Source organism: Nomia melanderi, chromosome 11 (assembly GCF_051020985.1).
Source record: "Nomia melanderi isolate GNS246 chromosome 11, iyNomMela1, whole genome shotgun sequence".
Classification (NCBI taxonomy): Eukaryota; Metazoa; Arthropoda; class Insecta; order Hymenoptera; family Halictidae; genus Nomia; species Nomia melanderi.
The window spans coordinates 1363371-1384636 of record NC_135009.1 but is presented as its reverse complement, the minus strand read 5'-3'; the positions used below and the strand labels follow the sequence as shown (position 1 = coordinate 1384636).

Genomic DNA, 21266 nt, shown 5'->3' with positions numbered 1-21266 from the left:
TGTTAAACTGTTTCATTCCGTTATACATTGCACGTAGTTCAGACGTAAAAATACAAATGTATTTCGTTTTCAAAGGTTACTTCTATCCTATTTAAATGTTTTACGTTTCATTTTATTTCATTCACGTACATAACAATGAAATTTGAATAATGTATTATTCATTTCTGTTTCAGGAAAGAGTGCAAGCGAAGGATCCACCGTCGCACTACTTAGCAAAATTACGTACCTACCTAGATCCAAAAGCATCGCGGAGCCATCGAGTATGTTGCAATTATTTCTATTGTATACGTTTTATGCGTTCACGTTTTCGTCTCTTTTACTTTACCACGCGAATTGAATCAAATCAATGTTTCGAGATGTAATCATGTGTATAGTGAATAAAATTCTTTAATAAGAAACATCAAGTAATAGTTAACATTCCGTGAATGAAAAGAAATGTTTGTTTCGTGAAATAAAACATCGAGAAAGAACAAAAAATATTAAACTAAGCCTATTTATCAATTTATTCAGAATCTGGTAATTTGGAGTTTTAACAATGCATGAAGTTGCAACATATTATATTATATGTGTAACCATTCGATTGAACATGTTCGTAGTATGTATCGTTTAATTTGAACAAAGCGGAATTAAGTTTTCTGAGCAACGAAATAACAAATACCATTTTAAAGCGAACACTGTAATTGATAGTTTCACCAAGATGAATCCGATATCTTATGAACAAATAAGTCAAAAACATAGAATATAATATTTTCATTTATGATCCCGAAGTTTGGACGAAAATCGAAGTTAAATATTAATCAAATATACGTGAATTTAGTTAATCATTGACTAAATACAAGCGATACAATCGACAAGAGTTTTATTCTAATGCGGAAATAAAGTAAAAATATGTACAGTAACATTGTTTCTTTGAACCCTCGTTTCCGAGGAAAACGAAATTAAAAATGCCTCGCCAAACACAGCCAATTAACCAAACACAGATGTACTGTAAGGAAATCATTTGATGGCTAGGCTAGAGAATGCTGTTGATTGATCAGTTTTCATCTTTTCCCATCGAATTTTCTCTTGGTGTATATTTTCATTTAGAATATTTTTAATCACTAATTTACTATTCGCCGATACGATTACACGCAATTAATCAAAGCTGTAAAACTGTAAACTAGAAAAAGACTTACTGCTCGTGTGCTGTTCCGCTAAACGGAAAGTCATCTCCCAACTGTATTTTCGTAGAATAACTATCGAACAGTCTACCGATTGTGTCGCTCGTATTCAGTTGAATTAGCTACGTACACGAATACATCTAATTTTCAATTTAGATTTTCTCGATGAAGAGATCATAAATGGGAAACTCGTATTACATTTTTGTTCATTTGTCCTGTATAAACGAACATTCCTTTCTTGGTTGCAAAAGAAATGGCGTCAGGCTGTGTATACCAATAATTCACTATATTCATGCTCACAGATTCATAGAATATTTTTGGTTCTTGCACTGCGGAATTGTCGTTTATTTTTGGTTTGTTTTTCGCTGAACAAAATCGAGTAACAGATACTAACGCTTATATAGACGTATCGTTTCCTTGCGTTTTTCCAGAAGAGAAAAATAGTCGGGGAATCGACATCGACACAAGTACTCCGGGATTTGGAAATCTCTTTACGAACGAATCATATAGAGTAAGTTCGAATGCTATCTTTTCCAAAAGGTAGCATTACTTTTAAACTTAAATATAAAATTTCGAAACGGTCGCGAAAATATTTAGGGTCTCAAAATTCATGCAGTGGACCAAAAAAATATTTGCGTATTCAACTTTTTTCTCAATAACTGTTCGTAAAAGCTGGCCCACTAAGAAAATTTATGCCTTTGTCAGCACGTAATTAATAATTTATAATTTATTACCATCCAAATATGGCATATAAGCAGAAAAATTCTCGTGTTACGATAGACAAATATTTAAAAACGAATTCATAAATTATTATTACACAATATTATTATACAAACATACTAACAAAATATTCGGCAACGGCATATTACATGAAAATCAGTAGAAGGCCATTTATTAACAGTGTATTCATTGATATTGTGTGAACATTTAAAAAAAATTTGTCCCGTTTTCTATTATGTATTGCAATATCAAACTGTCAGCTATTAACAACCATTTTAGAGGTTAATTAGTTAAATAATATTATGATTTAAGAGTATAATATTACCATAACGTAATCAAAAAACTGTTTGTCATGATATTTACGATACATATACTCGTTTGTATAGTTACTACGAACTACATAATTCGTGTTTACTATATTTCGTTCAAGTAGATACAGAGGGATATTATTGTGGATAAAAATTGCTAAAATATATAAAATATAGAAGTTCCATGATTTCTACTCCAGAGGAAAAATATTTGCACAGACAAAACGAACATAGCAATTGCATAACAGTAACATCGTATATACTTATCTACAATTTACGAATGCATGATTCATAACGGCGTTAGTAAAGAACGAGTCTTATGGAAAAGATAGATAGAGAAAGAAGCATACCCAACAAAAATGTATTAACCCTTTGCACTCGATAGGCGACCGTCAGCTGCCATTCGATTCAACGCGGGAAAATGATAAAATTGACAATTCAATATTAAATTCTGTGCAATGAAACAATACATTAAACAATCGAAGTAAAACAGTTCTGTTCCTTAATGTATGCAAGATCTTCGTTTGTGTTACGTAGTTACAAGAAATGTCATCGATTTCATAATCAGAAAGTAATGAATATTTAAAATTAACCATTAAAAATTGCTTTCAAAAAGGGATAGTAAAACGTTTCATCTGATACCTCTAATAGTACAAACAAACTTATATGAAACATCTATTTCATGTATTATTTTCAAAGGTTACATTATTATTTTTCCACGTTATGAAGCACAAAAGAAAGTAAATTATATTAATATCATTAATAGAAGTGTTATTACAAAGTTATTGAGAAAAAAGGTGAATGTGCAAACTTTTTGTTGAAATGATTCGAAGAGAAATAGAAATGAAAGTAAAAATTGTCGTGTTTTCATTACGTTCTCATTGGCAATGAATGCGATGATTCTCTCCCAATGAAAATGAGTAATGAATAGTAATGTAAATTAAAAAATTTACTTTACTTTGTTTCCATATAAGTGTTTTAATGCGGTATATTATTATATATGATATATGTAAGTATCTCATGTGTATGTGCATACGTTGGCACTTTTATTTGCTGTAAATACTATCATATTACATGAAATACTTTGATATGGAATTGCTATATCATCAATAGTATCGGGCCGAGTACGTTAAAATTTTGAACGTTCATTGTTTCCAAACAATTCCAATTTGTTACAAAAAATCCTTTTTCATATATTACGCGATTCAACTCCCTTTTTCGTAGTGTTTTTTCCAAATCAGTTCTTTTACAAAATACCAAAGGAATAAGAGAATATAACTAAATTAAATAAGATTTAAATAAAGTTTTCCTTTTCCTGCGATTCCATTTACATTAACTTGTAAACACCATAAACAAATATTTAATCGTATAAGTATTACTTTATTACATGTGAACCAGTTTTCTAAACTTTACCTTACGACACATATAAACTTTAGATGGGTGAGGGAATTTCTAGACGAGGAGAACCAAGGCTTAGATGCCCTGATAGACTACCTCAGCTTCAGGTTACTCATGATGAGGCACGAGCAGCGTCTTTTAGAATGTCACACGAGTTCCGAAGAAAAATTGCAAACCGGTAAGCGTCGGTACGCTGTCCCGTGACTCGAGAAGCAGGATCACATGTGACCCATATCATTTGTTACCACTAATCAAATGATTTTTGTTCTTCCAAAATACTGGAATATATCATTTTATAATATTTAAATAGAAATGTGATGAAACAATTCGTTCTGTTATCTAGAGGAGAGTATGAATATGAGATAGAGTAGAAATACGAGACACCAAGGTTTCGACTGTACGCAGTGTCGATATTTCTGACAATGAATGTATATCGATTATTATGATGACTAAAACACTCTCCCATAGCAAACCTTGATAATATTTACTGTTCCTTTGTTTAATGGATGTCTAACATTCTAGCTGTAATAGAAAGTTTCTACACGTGTTTGTTAAAGCAAAGATTACTTTGGTTTTATTTTAATTTGTCAATAAAGATTTAAAGTACTTATTTGTGTTTTTCATTATAATATTATAAGAGAAAGTTAAGTGGCAAATTAATGGAAATGGATGCGATACTTGATTAATAGCGATATGAGACAGTCTCATATTACTACTGCATTTAGAAATTGATTAAATATTCAAGCAAATTCGAATGATCTCTTCAGATGCCACGAACAAATTTAAATCAAGAAAGGAAACGGTGGAAAATGGTTTTAAGAAATAAGTTCGAAAGGAAATTGGTTAATTTGGTTATCTTGAAAATGAAATAAAAATTCTTTGAAATCAGTGCTAACGCTAACTTTAAACAATATAAACATAATTAACAGTAAAAGAACCAAAAAGTAAAAAAGATCAGAAGTCCTGAAAGATTCAGAAAATTTATGTTTGCGTAGTACATATTACATATGATTTGTCAAACTTCGTTCGATTTTTTACTTATAACTAGACTGTGGATCTTTATGCAAATTCAAAATTTTGAGAATATAATTAGAAATATAGAATTACGCTGGAAAATCATTTCTCTTAACAAATAGTACAAAAAGCGCGGTACTTTGAATATTCGATTTTTTTTCGTATCGTGTGCATTATTTGCAATTTTGCATTTTCAAATTTCCCATAAACGCATCAAAATCAACAGTCTTCTTATGACTACTCTAAAACATCCTGTAATAAAACATAAAATACGTATCCCATATTCGTACCCTCGCCTCTATGGATAAGCAAATCTTATGTTGGGTCAGATGCAATTCTACTTTATCTCGCGTCGAACATTCCCCTGTTCAACGATTAATTAGCTGATGCAAACCGTGCGCGACGTAATTAATTTTTCCAGCTGGTTCTGGGGACACCTCACCCCTAAATAATGGATGCCTCAGGCCACCCCTTCACGAGCTTAAGGATAGTCCTGGTGTTAAAAGGAGATCTCGGCACGTGGCTCGTTTGAATATGGGTGAAGCGAAAGATGATATTCACGTTTGCATACTGTGCATGCGTGCCATCATGAATAATAAGGTACGAAAATGTCTACAAAGAATCGGTACAAGAACTCCGACTTTGATAAAACGAACAATTTTTTCACCTGTGAACGCATTGTGCTTTCGAATTCATTATTATTTGTTCTTCGCGATCGGACTGTTTTCTTGCACATATTTCACTCGGCTTTACGAATTGTTGCTTTCAAAAATATTGGAAACATTACTATGTAAATACCCACCACCCACGATTGATAGTTCTAGGATCAGGAGAACATTCTCTAGAAATAACGCAATTAAGTAAATTTATTTTCTAACGAATAAATTATAAAACTGTCTAAAATGAAGGTGATTCATATAAAAACTATGACACTACCCAAGTTTAAATAGTAATAAGAAAATATATAAATATCTAAATTTTAAAAATTTTAGATTGATGAAAATTAATATAATGGAAATGACATTTTTTTGCAAAGGTTGTACAAATTTATATTGCTGTCGACTGATTAATGATTAAACATTACAGCTTATCCGTTGACTGTACCGGTCTAACAATCGTTGAAATTTATTTACAGTATGGCTTCAATATGGTTATTCAGCATCGGGAAGCGATCAATTGCATCGCGCTTAGCTTAATGCACAAGAGTCTAAGGTAAAGGCTTACTCATTCTTTTTCAAGTTCGAATGATTATTAGCCGATTACGGAATGAAAAGAAGAATACTTTGATTACAGGACGAAAGCCCTAGTGTTAGAACTTCTTGCTGCGATCTGTCTCGTGAAGGGTGGCCATGAAATTATACTGTCGGCGTTTGACAATTTCAAGGAAGTGTGTGCGGAAAGGCGAAGATTTACAACGCTGATGGCGTACTTCACGCAATACGACAGTTTTCACATAGAATTCATGGTCGCTTGTATGCAGTTCGTGAATATCGTTGTTCATTCGGTAGAAGATATGAATTTCAGGGTACATTTGCAATATGAATTCACTAAACTCGGATTGGACGAGTATCTGGAGAAACTTAGGCATACAGAGAGCGAGGATTTGCAGGTTCGTGAATTCTCTGAACACTGGTTACGTAAATTACCGACTGTTCAGAAATTGGTTCTTTACCTATCGATTATCCGGTTATGTAAACTAAACTGCAAAAATAGGCACATTGTAAATAATTATTGATATTAAAAGAGCTACACCAAGAACTTCATCTGGATAATTGAACGGGTATATTAATTACTGATTGCATTACGATAGATAGAAGATGCATACATTGACTTCAGTAGGTTCAAATGCTTGTTCTTTCACAGCTTGATCAGTTTTTTCATAACTTTATGTATAAAACTAATTTAATAAGAAATACTCGGAGAATCTAACTGTTTTATTTGTTTTATGGAATTAAATTGGACCAATTCTTTGTATTTCTGCTATTTTCGGTATTGACGTTCTTTATTCTAATAAAATAAACATCTACCCTTAGAGTGTACCCTCTGTAATAGGCAACGGAAAAGAAATATAAAATATAACAATCTTCAAGGTAGAAATATACATTAAAATAAAAATTTAATATAAAAATATACAGTAAAATATTATCGTGATCTAACTTTTTATTTGTTACAAAATAAATACAGATTATTTGTAATTCATACCACAATTAAGGTGACATTTAGAATATCGTGTAGACAAATTTTGTAAGTGTAAAAATGTTTATACACTTGTTACTCGTTTAATATTATATTGACGAGACCATGATGTAATAACTGAATAATGTAACGAGAATTTATCAAATTAGTAATTAACACTGTTTCTTGATATTATATACTGGAATAGTCATTCGATATTCTTGTTACTGCATGTATTAACAGAAATAATTAAAACTTGCAATCAAGAGAAATACATAAATCGATTCAATTATCTTTTTAGGCTATAAGTTAGCAGCAGAAATATTAAAATGCAGTTGTTCTTAATATCACATTTATTCCACAGGTTCAAATCTCTGCGTATTTAGATAATGTATTTGATGTAGCTGCCTTAATGGAAGACAGCGAAACAAAGACTGCCGCTTTAGAAAAAGTTGCTGAACTAGAAGATGAACTTGGTCACGTAAGTTTAACAAGGTTCCGTTAACATATTGTATATTCAAAGCGAGAAATCTCGTTTTCATATAAATTCCAACTGATGTAACTTCGCTGATTACCGTACCACTTAAAAAGAATTACATTTTATCACAACTGACTATTTCTTTAACATGTATTAAATAACAATAAAATATTTGGGATTTTTCACATAACAGTGGTATAAGTTAATTTTATTGAAAGTCGCTGCCCAGACAGCTCAGTTTTCTAAAAATTAGTCGGCGCCCAATGTGTTAACATTCCATGTATACAGGGTGGAGCATGAATCGCGATCAGCTTAGATTATTCTGCTGCTAGCGATTCGATCGGGAGTTTTGTTAGCTAAAATAACATGGTTCAAGGAGAGCTTTAAGATGATTGTAACAAATCTTTTGTCAACTATCTTTTCCCAGAGTTATCAAAGTCGGCTTCGGTACATACAGACTATGAAACACTACTAACAATTCACGTTCGATATCATTAAATGTGCCTCAAGGCACAAAACGAAATGTTTACAAACAGTATGCGAGAGATCAAGTTAATAATGACTAATACTAATCTATCAACAGCTTTGGATAGTATGTAACAGTGTACTTGCTATTCCTATAATATTTGTTATGATGCTTGTCGAATTCGTCTCAACATCCCTCAAAAGATGGATATAAATAAATTGTAAGTTTACCTGTGAAAGACTAAAGGTGACATTGATAACTCTGGAAAAAAAGGGCTAGCAAACAATTTGGTAGAATCATCTTAAAGCTCTCCTTGAAAAATATTATTTTTCCAAAAAAAAAATTCCGATCGAACCTCTAGCAGCAGAATAATCTAAGCTGATCACACTTCATGGTCCACTCTGTATACGTAATCACGGAATATTTACTGAATTTGTTACACGATTAAAATAGGCACACGACAGAATGGCAGAATTGGAAAGGGAATCCCTCGCGAAATTAGCGGAGTTAGAGACTGAACTAGGTGCATTAAAAGTAGAATATGCCGAAGCGGTGGACGCTCGTCGATTAGTTGAAGAGGAACTGACTGCCTTGAAAAGACAGAAGCAGGACTCGGCTCGAAGGCAAAGCGTCTTGGAAAACAAAATCATCGAATTAGAAACCCTTACGGGTACACTTACCAAAGGTTCTACGGGTATGTTTGATTTTTTCAGTAATTTAACCGTTGCATACGAAATCCTCGTTTTTTCCTATTTTATTTCATCACATGTAAGTAGAGCAATATTGTAGTATTCGTCACTGTATTGATATATCGGCTACTTCTGTAACGCATACATAGAGCAAACATCTCATTCTACAGCAGTCGAAGGTTTGTGTTACCTTCCACTTTTATTTTCATTTCACGCAATGCTAAAACAGAAAATATGTTTCCTAAGAGATATGATAAACAAAAAAATAATCTAAATAAAATACAATGAATTATATATCTTCTGTATTCAAAATGAACCGGAAAAAATAGTGCTTTATAAATCTGTTTTTGGATTGATTCTTGCTAATAAGATAGTTACTTAATTAAAAAATATTGTAACACACAACCTGCCACTAATGCAATATTATTATTTCATGATAACAGTCGCATACTTCTTAATTAAAAACTACTCAAAACTTAAATATCTGTCTCTTTATATGCAAAGCACGTAATCGCAACGAACAAAAGCGAATATAATAAGTGCAATATACATTGACGTCTGTCACCAAATTGCATGTGTATTTATATGATGTCGTAACCACTTAAAAACGAGGCAACGGTAATATATAATACCGTTAATATATATATATATATATATATATATATATATATATATATATATATATCGTCACGGTTAAAAAAAATGTTTAATTGTTAATAATCTTAAAACAAATATAATTTCAAAAGATATGTAGAATCACTCTCTAGTAAAACCCAGTAACGAACATCCTGTATACAAAATAATAAAAAATTTATTTTATTTATGGGCCATAACTAAAAAGTAATATTTCGTACAGAACAATTTACATCAATTGAGGTGTCATATGCATTTGGGAAATACATTTATTATAACATTGTAAGAAAAAAATGTTGGACAAAATAAAAACGATGACTCTCTTTCTTTTTCTATTCAAAATTATATTTTATTTTATCTATATTATATTTTAGTTTATTTTACCTTATTATAGCATTATATATGGCATTAATATATTATACAATATTATTTAAATAATAATACATTTATTGTAATGGTAATACGAAATGTTCATAAATTGTAATCTGCAGCGATCAGATGATAATCAATTACATTATAAAATGTTCTTGTAGCTTCCTTGAATATAATATGTATTACACGATGTTCATAAAAAGAGCGTATGGGGATGGCAAGACCGTACGATACGCTAATACTTTAATTAAATCAAAATACCAGTGTATAGTGTTTTATAATTTAATACATTTCAACAGCGAATCTTCGAAATGGATCTGTGACGAGTCCTCTGAATAATTCAGACAACACATCGTCGCCTACGTTTAACTCGACTCCGTCGCCAACATCTGCACAAAGTCCACCGCCAGCTCCTGCGCCACCTCCGCCACCGCCGCCTCCGTGTCCGCCACCGCCTCCTATGGCATCTCTTTCTCCAGGAGACCAAAAATTACCACCACCTGCACCTATACCTCCACCACCTGCCGGTATGATGCAAGCACCAGATGGAGCAATGACTATTAAACGAAAGGTGCGTGCCCAGTTTCAAATAATACTTAATGCATTGTTTTCTCATATCTATACAGTAAACCATGTACGTTTAAGTTGTCTCAAAATTATGAATACAAATATATCCAGAGTAGAGGTTTCTTAATCCTTCAGGGATGCCACTTATATTGACTCTGATAACATTCTCAGTGGCTAGAGGCAATTTTCCTTTTCTTTTATTATTTAATTGTGATTTTTCCTACCTTCTAGAATTAAAGATAGCTATGAACAATATCAGAAGGTGTACATTATCAACGAATTCTGATAACTTGTAAAAGAAACTAAGAATTGGGCATTGTTCATTGAAAAATGATCAAGAGATGCAATAGCCTTAGTGAAAGTAATGATAAACTTTTCAAATTTATAAAACTGTTGAAATTTTAAAATATTTATAATAGATACCCATCATGTACTAAGTACAACAACCACAAAAACAACTGTCGCCAATAATATATATAATAGTATAATAATTTAAACTACTTTTATGATTACCAGTATGGAATGCTTTTCTATTATTATTATTGTTTACATATTTTTGAAATCTTTTTAAAGAAATTTTGGTAAACATAATATATGTAGTGTGAAATAAATTTCGGCGATTTATTCATTGAAAATTTAACTGACTTGATTTTAAGGGGTGTTTTCCCATCGTAGGAAACATGTTGTTCAATTAATTCGTCTAATTCAAAACAAAGTAATTCATTAAAATATTTATTGCTTTTAAAAATGTAACAGGGAAAATTTCATGTAATATTTGATTTACATAAATCTAGCAATCGTCAGTGGCAAAATAAGATTAAAAATGTATTGATTAAACTACGTAATAAAGATAATAAACTACACAATATCAATTTATAATTCTGAACTGACAAAATGTAAATAGTTGTACACATTTAATTATTTGAGGAAAACATGTGATTTTGAGAAAAATGTATTTAAAAACTCTCATAAGCATACTTTTTTTATATGTACTCTTTCTTAAAATTGTTGTAATCTCATATCACCTCATATTTACATATCTTACTGAATTTATTAATAATATTGTTCTAGCTTTTATTGGAATAAATGAGATTAATTTATATTTGTGTAGTCAATAGTCCTGTAAAATACAAATGATCAGAAAATTGTTCACGTACTAGATCTAGTATATATTTATTATTTATACCAAGTTTCAAGATATCTTCTATTAGTGGAATTGTTGCGTTATCTTTCCATATTCTACTATTTTATTATAGACTTTAAAGCAAGGTCTAGGCCGCAGATTATACACGTATGTTTTAACACGTTCGTCGACGTAAATGCTATAACATTCATTTTCATTGTAATGCAAAATGGCATAAATGCTATAATATTCAAATTTGTAAGCCACGTTATCAAGCATTTAATTCTATATAGCCTCTTCTATTTATAACCAAATTAAGATATTACAATTAATATAAAAGTATATCGCGTGTCTTTTTTTGCAACTCATTATAATTTTTACTGACCGTGAACATATTAAATATATTTTTTCGTTGTATTCTATCTCATTTATACGTTTTCATTTCATTGCAGGTTCAAACGAAGTACAAACTTCCCACACTCAACTGGATTGCCCTAAAGCCTAACCAAGTTCGAGGTACCATATTCAACGAATTGGATGATGATCGATTGCATAATTATATAGACTTCTCCGACTTTGAAGAACGATTTAAAATTGGTATGGGTGGTCACATAGCTAACGGTACCAACGAAATTGACGGACTTCATAGTTTTCCTAGTAAACGATTCAAGAAACCGGAAAATGTATCTCTTTTGGAGCATACTAGATTACGAAATATTGGTATGTATTCCAAAAACTGTAATACATTTCATTTTGACTTATAAATAGTGCATATTCATTGTGTTTACCCTATATTTTTCTAGCTATATCGCGAAGAAAAATGGAAATGCCAGTAGAAAAAGTCATTTCAGCCGTGAATGCACTTGACCTGAAAGTACTTTCGCTGGAAAACGTGGAGTTGCTACAACGTATGGTGCCTACAGATCAAGAAGTATGTTTTATTCCTTTATAAAATATAGATACATTAATTGTTTACTACACAATCACATTATATATTTACGACTGATTTTTGGCCTTCTCGGGATACAATATGGGTCAATTCTTTAACGGTAGTAATTACAATCAGGTATCAATTTGATGTGTGAAATTTTCTGGTTTTATTCACATAGAAATATTTTTGTAGGCAACAAGATTTTTCTTAAATCTAACTCAGTTCAAAGATCAATTAAAGATAATTCAGTTAAAATCGTATTTGAGTTCATTTTTATTAGAAATATTTTTTAAATATATTAAAAATACACATAAGATAAAATATTAGTTATAGAAATTTATTTTGAAATATTTATAATATATCGATTGCATTTCTTGGATTGAGACTGGTTTTTTACTAAATTTTGCAAAAAAAATGTATTAATAATAATATTAAAAAATGTTATGGTATTACAGATTAAAGCATATAGAGAGTATGTCATAGAGAAGAAGAATGTCAATCTTCTAACTGAGGAGGATAAATTTTTAATGCAACTTGGTAAAGTCGAAAGGATATCGACTAAGTTGTCTATTATGAATTATATTGGAAACTTTTTTGACAATTTACACCTCATTACTCCACAAATATATGCTGTGATATCTGCATCGAGTTCAGTTAAGAGCTCGAAGAAACTGAGGGCAGTATTAGAAATTATCCTTGCTTTCGGGAACTACTTAAACAGTAGCAAACGAGGGCCAGCATATGGATTTAAATTGCAGAGCTTAGATACATTACTTGACACGAAATCAACGGATAAGAGAATGTGTCTCTTACACTATATTGTAGCTACAATACGGGTTAAGTTTCCGGAACTTATTAATTTTGAATCTGAACTTATGTATATCGATAAAGCTGCGACAGGTGTGTATACTCATATTTTTATAATACTTGTCTTTGTACATTGGAATTTAAATTCTCAGTAATTAATTAAAAAGAGAAATGTACAAAACGAAAATTTGATAGTGAGTTATCACAAAGTAATCTTATGTATTTATTTTTATAAAATTATAGAAATATAATTTAATTATTTTTAACTTGTTCGAAATTTGTTGCACATGACATAAATTATAAGGTAATGCAAATCTTTCATTTCAAAAGAAAGTAATACTGTGAAATCCTGGCCGGAAAACGAATTTTCATGAAGTTGTCACCTATTATAAAATGTCAAATATTTGTTTTTAGTGTTAAAAATTTCCGACACAATCGCAAAAACTTACTACATTGCATTCTATGTACATGAACACGCCTATAAAGTAACACAAGTATAGCTGCACGTTCGTCGTTTCGTCTATCAATCTCAGTCAATTTTATGAAAATCAGTTTTTCGGTCGAAATTTAACAGTATTACCCAAAAGAAAAATATTTTGCTAGTCCAATACATTATATAGACAAAATTCAAAGAAAGATTTATATTTTAACATAATTATAATTTCTAAAAGAATTTTTTATTTTCCTTTCATGTGGCACGTTATTCAAAGTAAATTACAAATAAAGTTATGCAGTATGTGACATTTGTCTTAAATCTCCCTTTAGTTAATTGTATTGACAAATCTGTCTTAGTACCTAACACATAATATTAAATATTTCAGTTTCATTAGAAAATATAACTACAGACGTCCATGAATTAGAGAAGGGTATGGATCTTGTAAGAAAAGAATTCGAGCTTCGTGGTAAAGAGAAACATAACACAGTACTACGAGATTTCTTAAATAACTCCGAAGAAAAGTTACGTCGGTTAAAATCTGATGCTCGTGCTGCTGGTGAAGCGTTTCGAGAATGCGTTGAATTCTTCGGGGAAAGTCCGAGACAAGTCGACGCAAATACATTCTTCTCTCTCCTTGTTAGATTCGCAAGAGCATTTAAGGTAAACGTTCATTATATTAAGTGTTGTGCATATAATGTATTATTTTTCTGTTAACTATTTTGCAAAATTTCAATTTTATCACATGATGAAATAAGTAACATTTATTGTTTATTTTTACATATCATGTTGACAAATTTCAGCAAAAAAAGATCCTTACTAAACGTAAAAATCATAAAAATAGTATTAAAAAAAATTTGTTGACATTATAGAAGTAATATAGTATCATTTAAAGAAATGAAAATCATTATTACTATACAGGGTGGGCCACAATAGGGAAACGTGTAAAGATCATATAAATACTGTTCCACAAGTAATAATTCAGTTATTTAAAGTTATTAAGAAAAATATATATATACATATTTATTGAACTTAATGAAATATAATTTATTAAAACATATTTACTGATCGCTCATATTGAAAATTAATGAAAAAGGTAATACAAAGCAAAGTATTGTTGCAGGCTGCAGATCAGGAAAATGAACAACGTCGTAGGTTGGAAGCTGCTGCTGCGGAAGCTTTGAATACCTCAGAGGAAGTCATTAAACGAAATAAGTTAAATCAAAAGAAACAACAGGTATATTTTATTCGTTATTTATTTCTTTTACCGTATAAATTTTTATTCATTTATTATTGTTCTTATCATCATATTCTGCATGTAATGCATTTAGTACTTTGTATTTAAAACAATTTTATTTTTGTATTAACAAACTTGTAACATAAATTTGATTATTATGTGTATACTTGCATCTGATATGTGTGGTCCATTTTTCCTTTAAAAAGCTTATTAACTTTTCATTTCTATACCTTTACACTGTAGATATAATTGTGACTTTTTTAAATTATTAAATACTTCACTTTTAGTAGGATTGCCGTTTTACACTTTTATAATATATATAATTTTATATGCTAGAAGGTATACTTACTGCATTAAAGTAACTTTTTAGCTTATTGATGACACCCATGAATTCATTGCACTTAATTCTGATACAATTATTTATAACAACATACAAACACTTCTGTTTCTGTAATACATTCAGTCACAGTTCTCTCTCTCTCTCTCTCTCTCTCTCTCTCTTCCTCTCTCTCTCTCTCTTTCTCTCTCAACATCAATGCTATGACAGTTTTATTTACGTTTATTATTAATGATAATAATAATAATATGAATTTAAAGTTTTAATTCTAAATTTACAATGATTTAATAGAAATTTGTGTAATTGATGAGAAACAAACGGTTAATTTTGTAGACATAAGAATTGTGTTATAGTAGAAACTAGGAAGCATCAACCAAATTAAAATTAAAAAAATAATAAATTTCTTCACAAACTACGGTACTTAATAATCCATAAGCTGCATGGATGAATACAAATATATTTATTTGTCATTTTCTTATTTTTTTAATCTTCGAGTTCTTAGAACTTTTTAACACATTGATTGCTATGAGAATCTAGAGTATATTATATATCACTTGCTCTTTTGTCATACGAATAAATAAACACAATTATTAATTGTTTCGTATCACAATTCTTATGTTACACTATTATCTAGTTACTTATGCTATTAAACATTTTTATTCTACATCAATAATCTTACATATTGTATTGTAATCGTTTTCAAGTAATTCAGAAGTACTAATCATCACCGATTACTGTGGTAACGAACGTGTTAATGTCCCTAAAATATAGTGTTTTCCTGTAGTACGTATAAATTAATCTCTTGAAGGGCATTATTTTGTCAATGAAACGTGTTTCATTGCATAGGTCAAATACTCGTTTAAAACGTGATTTTAAACAATATTTATAAATTCGACTAAACAAATTTTAAATTATTATTTTGAATACTCAGAAACAGAAATCTGTGATATAAAAACGGAGCTTGAAGTTTAACGAAAACGATTAATTTGTTAAGTTATCTGCATTTAACAGAGTGTTCTAGTGTGATCGATTAAAATACTCGATTCTTCGAATTGATTGTCAGGATATGTAAAAAATTATCGTACTGATCAGTCTCAAATGTTGTATGTCTCATCAACACATACATGGCTCTCGTCGGTATATCAGTCAAGCCAAAATATATTTTTCCGAATTTTTACAACCATTTAACCCTTTGCGGACGGATGTCGGCATTTCGGTAAGATGAAATGTTCAGATTTGGAAGACTAAGTCGTGGACAAATAATGTAATTAGTCACACAGCAAGAGACCAGCACGTAGTTTTCTGTGTCCGTAAAGTTTCTCTTTGTCCTTAAAAGATTAAAGATAAAAAGAAGGGCGAAAAAACGGAAACTTTAAATTCAAAGCGCCGCAATTTTTAAAAATTTACAATATATTTTCTCTATGATCATTCTTCAAACATATGTAAATATTATAGCACAAAGTTTATGCTAATAATTACTTACACTGAATTTTCATAAATAATTCGCAAAAAACGTAAAGAGAAATACCTGTTACACTAGAATACTCCCTCAAATTCTACACCATATATGTCTTCTTAGTGAGTTACTAAAATAATATATATAATACATATCATGGTCTTCGTTAGAAATAAATGTATTGTTTGATGCTTCTATCTTATGTATGTGCAATGAAGTTAATTTATTCATACCAAGTAAACTTATTTATTTTGTGTAATAATGCATGATTTATGCTTTGCAAAAGAAGTAATTGCCTAACTTTACACTCATAACATTTCTTAATTAATTAATACAGTGCAGTTCAGGGAAACATTATTCATCGTTACTATATGAAACATGTTGTTTAATTTACAATTTGTTTTGATGACATTATTACATTTAAGAAGAGAGCTTTTTAACAAGAAGCGCGAGACGTCATTCTGAATGATACATTAACAAGGATTCATTATAGCAGTATAGTCACAAATTTCAACCAAATATTTGATGTATTTAGAACAAAAAAATTTTGGACATAATACATATCTAAATATTCCTGTTTATGATTTACAACAATATTTTATATTAAGATTTTAGAAGCTTAAAGAAAAAAGTGAGAACATTGAATGCTGCTGAGGCATACATAAGACGTGAATAAACTTTAAGATAAGTTGATAGTTAAATAGAAATAATTAAAACATTAAAAAAATTTATAAATAAATTTAGTGTAGTAGAAACAATTTAAAAAGGATTATACTTGTAGTTGGAACAGATCTTTGCAGAAAAATTAATTCATACATTCATATTTTTATAAAAGTACCTAACAGAATTTTATGGCAAAATGAAAACCTATATATCATTTTAAAAAAGACTTTAATTGCTTTTTTATTTTCTTGGTTTGTTTATTCATATGAACATTATATAAATACAATGATTTTACACATAAAGGTACTGATACAAAATATTATAATTAATTCAATCGAGCGTTGACTACAGTCGACGATCATCAAATACATATACATATATGGCCAAGTGTCGACTGTTGAACCGGAAACGTCGAAAGCCACAGCATTGATCCTACAGATAAAAATGTACAGCATGAAATATTTAAAGCTGACCATCCGAATAACTTGTCTAGTTTTGATGACACTTAAAATTACTTTAAACATGTGTAACTTAAATTTACATGAAAGATTTAATAAAATTTAATTCTTCTTTATACAAACATTTTTTTGTCGTTTTCATTTTTAATAGCCTGTTTTAAGTATACAATTGTTTACTTATAGTTAAAGATTAGTAAAAATCATCAAGGATTAACCACAGAGTACATGATTTACTTTTAGACATATAAAAATTAAATTGTGGAGTCTAGACTATATAACAGGCCTGTATTGTTTTTTTCAGTCTTACAATATTTTATTGAAAGTCTCAGACTTTTTTCACATTCTTTTCAACAATTCGGAAACTTACATGTAATATGTTTATATTGCCTCATTTGTTTGGAATAGTTGACTTTTTAAATGAATTTAAAGTTTCGATAAGAAACGATTATAAAATTTCGTTTAAATTCTGCACTACTAACACAAGTATTTAATAAAACAAAACTAAAAGTCACTATCTACGCAATCAAAAAATTATTTATTTATAAACGGAAATTTTATGTTTAATATTTTTATGTATCATACATAATTATAAAAACGTTCGTATACATGTCCATACATTTTTTTTCTTTAAATACACTAAAAATTATGGTTGAAACCAACAGTGTTACTGCGACTTCCTTATCCAATTTAAACGAAAACTGATAACGTTTAAAAATAATTTTCGTAAAGTTCAATGCTCCCGCGAATCTTAATTTACAAGGCATTTCTTTTCGCTGCATGTTGTGAGATAGCATGATATATTACAGGGATTATTTATATCATTATAATAATTATTATTTCGAGAGTGCTCTTTCCGCATTTTTTCGTATTTTTTCTCTTTTGAACAGACAATGTGTCTATAAAGGTATCTCACGAACATCTATTTTTCTTATTTGTTACATATTTATTTGGATTTAAAGTCACCGAAATTTTGCTGTAACACGAACAAGAGTCTGTTACACCGGCATCTTAATGAACTGGAGCTCAGAACGTAACAATATAGTGAACGTAACAATTCACAACATGTAAGTCTGTGCTCACTCACTTCCTCCTAATAACATATATTTAATGATCGTACTAGCACATACACTGCACTGAAACAACACATGTGTAGGTTCAGCTTTTATTATCTACGCGAAACACAATTCAGAAAACTGTACACCACGTTTGAAAACAGTTCTCAAACAGGTTTCACATTATTTAACAACAAACAAAATTATTAATCTACTAAACCAACAATTTTTATACGCAGAATGAGACTTCATTTCTAGAAAGAGATTTCGAATACTTAATGCGAGTTCCTGATTAAAAAACTTGAATAAATTTCAAAAAGCAAAAGATACGCTTTAAAAAATTAAAATAATCTACTGGTACTATTGACACATTCGCGACCACTAACGTAACTCACGTCTTTTCAAATGTTTTCTTTCCAAATATTCTGAATATATTGATATTGATATATATAAAAGAGTAGAAACTCTTTTCCATTTGCAACTTCTTTGAGGGAAAGTTCTTCATCGGAAACAACAGATCGTTACAGGATTGATATTTCGAACCAAATTTTCTAATGTTTGACCCGGCTTTAACGTCAGAAATTTGCGGCAATTAGCTTAAGATTTTTTTCATTCTCATCGGCAATGAGTATTAGAGAAGCGGGAAATTTCGCTAATGTGTTAAAATGAGTCGCTCTTTAAAAGAATATAAGATTTCTACAAATCTTTGAATTTTCGAATATTTATATTCTCTGTGTATTGGCGAAAATCTACTAAGGAAATATTTTCATATAATAATATGTTCATTAATTATAAACTGAAAAAGTAAAGCACTGTAAGAAGTGATATGAGCTGCTACGAGTGAACTTCAACGTCAACAATTGTTTGAAATCGCTCTCAGCACAAGACAGTCGCCCCTTGTACGAAACTACACTAGTTTTACTCTATAAGGGTGTTTCACTTATACCTACCACATTTATTTACTCTTTTATTTATCAGTATAAATATAAATATTTCGGAAGAAAATTATTGTACTTCGGAAGGGAGATTAAACTATGAGAGTAGAAATTAAGATGATTTCTGCTTAGATTTTACTAATTAGTAGTTTTTTCAAGTGGGTTGACTTACTTTTTTGGTATAAAAAAAGTGAGATCAAGATACATACAACGATGTGTAATCCTTGATCTTCAAATGAACTTGGATCGAAAATTTCACAGGCATATAACTAAGGCGGAAATTCAAGCTATGAACGTAACATGTACTTTTAAAATTCATAATAATGCTTTTCAAATTATTTCATCCACATTCGATTACAAATTATAACCAATTCAGCAACTATGTTAATAAACATTTAAATCATTTGAAATAAAAATCATTCAACCACATAAAAGCATGTTGCACATATACTTGCATTATGTTTGAAGTCTTCTTTTCCGTAAGCGAAGTCTCTAAACCAATGTAATATAATAGCTTCATCTTATTTTTTTCGATTAAAACCAGCATCACCTATAGACATCTTGCATATTTTTTACGCTATTTAATACGTAGTATTCTCTAAGTAATTTCCCCTGGTAAAATAATATTATTATTCCAATTACTTATTTCGCCATGTTTACAAATTTATTAAATAATTATCCTGTATGTTTCACAAGATTATTGAAATACTGTGTATACTTACGCATAAAGATTAAAAAGTTGTGAACATTCATCTTTCCTATTTTCCTCAAAGAACTGTTTTTCGTAATTCGTGGCATAGCTACATATCCATTCAATTTCTGTCATAACGAAAAATTAAAAGATGCATCGGCATGTGTTCTAGCTTGCATTGATGTTGCCTGAGAGAAGTCCTCTATTATCACTTTCCTATGCTACTGCCAAGAATCTCATAGAATAGACACATATGAATTAACGGTACATCAGTTGAAAACTTGAAGTTATTTATATTAGATGTACTTAGTATTAATTATTAATAACACCACAAGCTATTATGGATAAAACTGTAGTTTTAAGATATACGTATTTAACTAATTAAACGCTTCCTTACTTTAGGGATGTAATTTGCAATACTCATAAATATAATACTGATTAAAAGAAAACTATCAGTTTGTGGAATATATGTACTTTACTACATTGTATACTGTTGATGCATATAAAAAGTCATTTGCTATATACAGGATGCTTTAAAATATAAATTAATCAGTACATGATGAATATGAATACTATGAATAAAATGAAGAAGGAATTATTTATAAATATTTAAATTAAAAATACAGAAATACCACTGGCAATGAAAAATGTATTATCGTTTGTTATCACCATGTAATAACACTTTTAAATTTATTTAATTTACGACCATTGTATTTAATGGGAAAGTGAATCCAATTTGAATAGACATTTATCAAATAATCATTATTTATATTTGTATATTACAGTATAGCAAATACTAACATTTCTGTTATCACTTTTAATTCACGAGACATTGAATCGTCGACTTCCGATTCATCTTTTGTTTATACTCCATTGTTTATTTTTATTTGGAATTTTCCTATTCCGTTAGAAAAGCGACATTTCATATGCATCAGTTTAAAAACTATTTATTAAAATACTTTTCACTGCTTTGAACAAATATATTTTTATAATTACAAATATTTGAAGAAAAAAACTTACAGTGCCTTTGGTGCCTCTTTTACAACTTTACAACTTGGAATGTATATCATAACATATAAAAAAAATTCTCTATTAGATTTCAATCTCTTTTCGGAATATTATTTGCAAAAGTCTTTAAGTTTTACGATAAAAAAATCCAAATA

General features: G+C 29.8%; 1 protein-coding gene across 4 annotated transcripts in view; it reads left to right on the top strand.

The window, feature by feature from the left end:
* Frl (formin-like protein) overlaps positions 1-21266 on the top strand; it is a 143179-nt gene that overhangs the window by 114341 nt on the left and 7572 nt on the right. Inside the window, exons 3-17 of one of the 4 annotated variants that reach the window (XM_076372100.1) lie at positions 174-260; positions 1565-1671; positions 3625-3764; positions 5022-5200; positions 5736-5812; positions 5894-6209; positions 7140-7256; positions 8173-8413; positions 9713-9984; positions 11556-11823; positions 11907-12034; positions 12490-12934; positions 13663-13937; positions 14398-14511; positions 18385-18489. In XM_076372100.1, the coding sequence (XP_076228215.1) occupies positions 174-260; positions 1565-1671; positions 3625-3764; positions 5022-5200; positions 5736-5812; positions 5894-6209; positions 7140-7256; positions 8173-8413; positions 9713-9984; positions 11556-11823; positions 11907-12034; positions 12490-12934; positions 13663-13937; positions 14398-14511; positions 18385-18459 (2841 nt within the window). In that variant the 3' untranslated portion in view covers positions 18460-18489. Of the gene's footprint in view, positions 1-173; positions 261-1564; positions 1672-3624; positions 3765-5021; positions 5201-5735; positions 5813-5893; positions 6210-7139; positions 7257-8172; positions 8414-9712; positions 9985-11555; positions 11824-11906; positions 12035-12489; positions 12935-13662; positions 13938-14397; positions 14512-18384; positions 18490-21266 lie in introns of those variants that run through there. The other 3 variants (XM_031994681.2, XM_031994679.2, XM_031994682.2) reach the window with 3 other exon arrangements.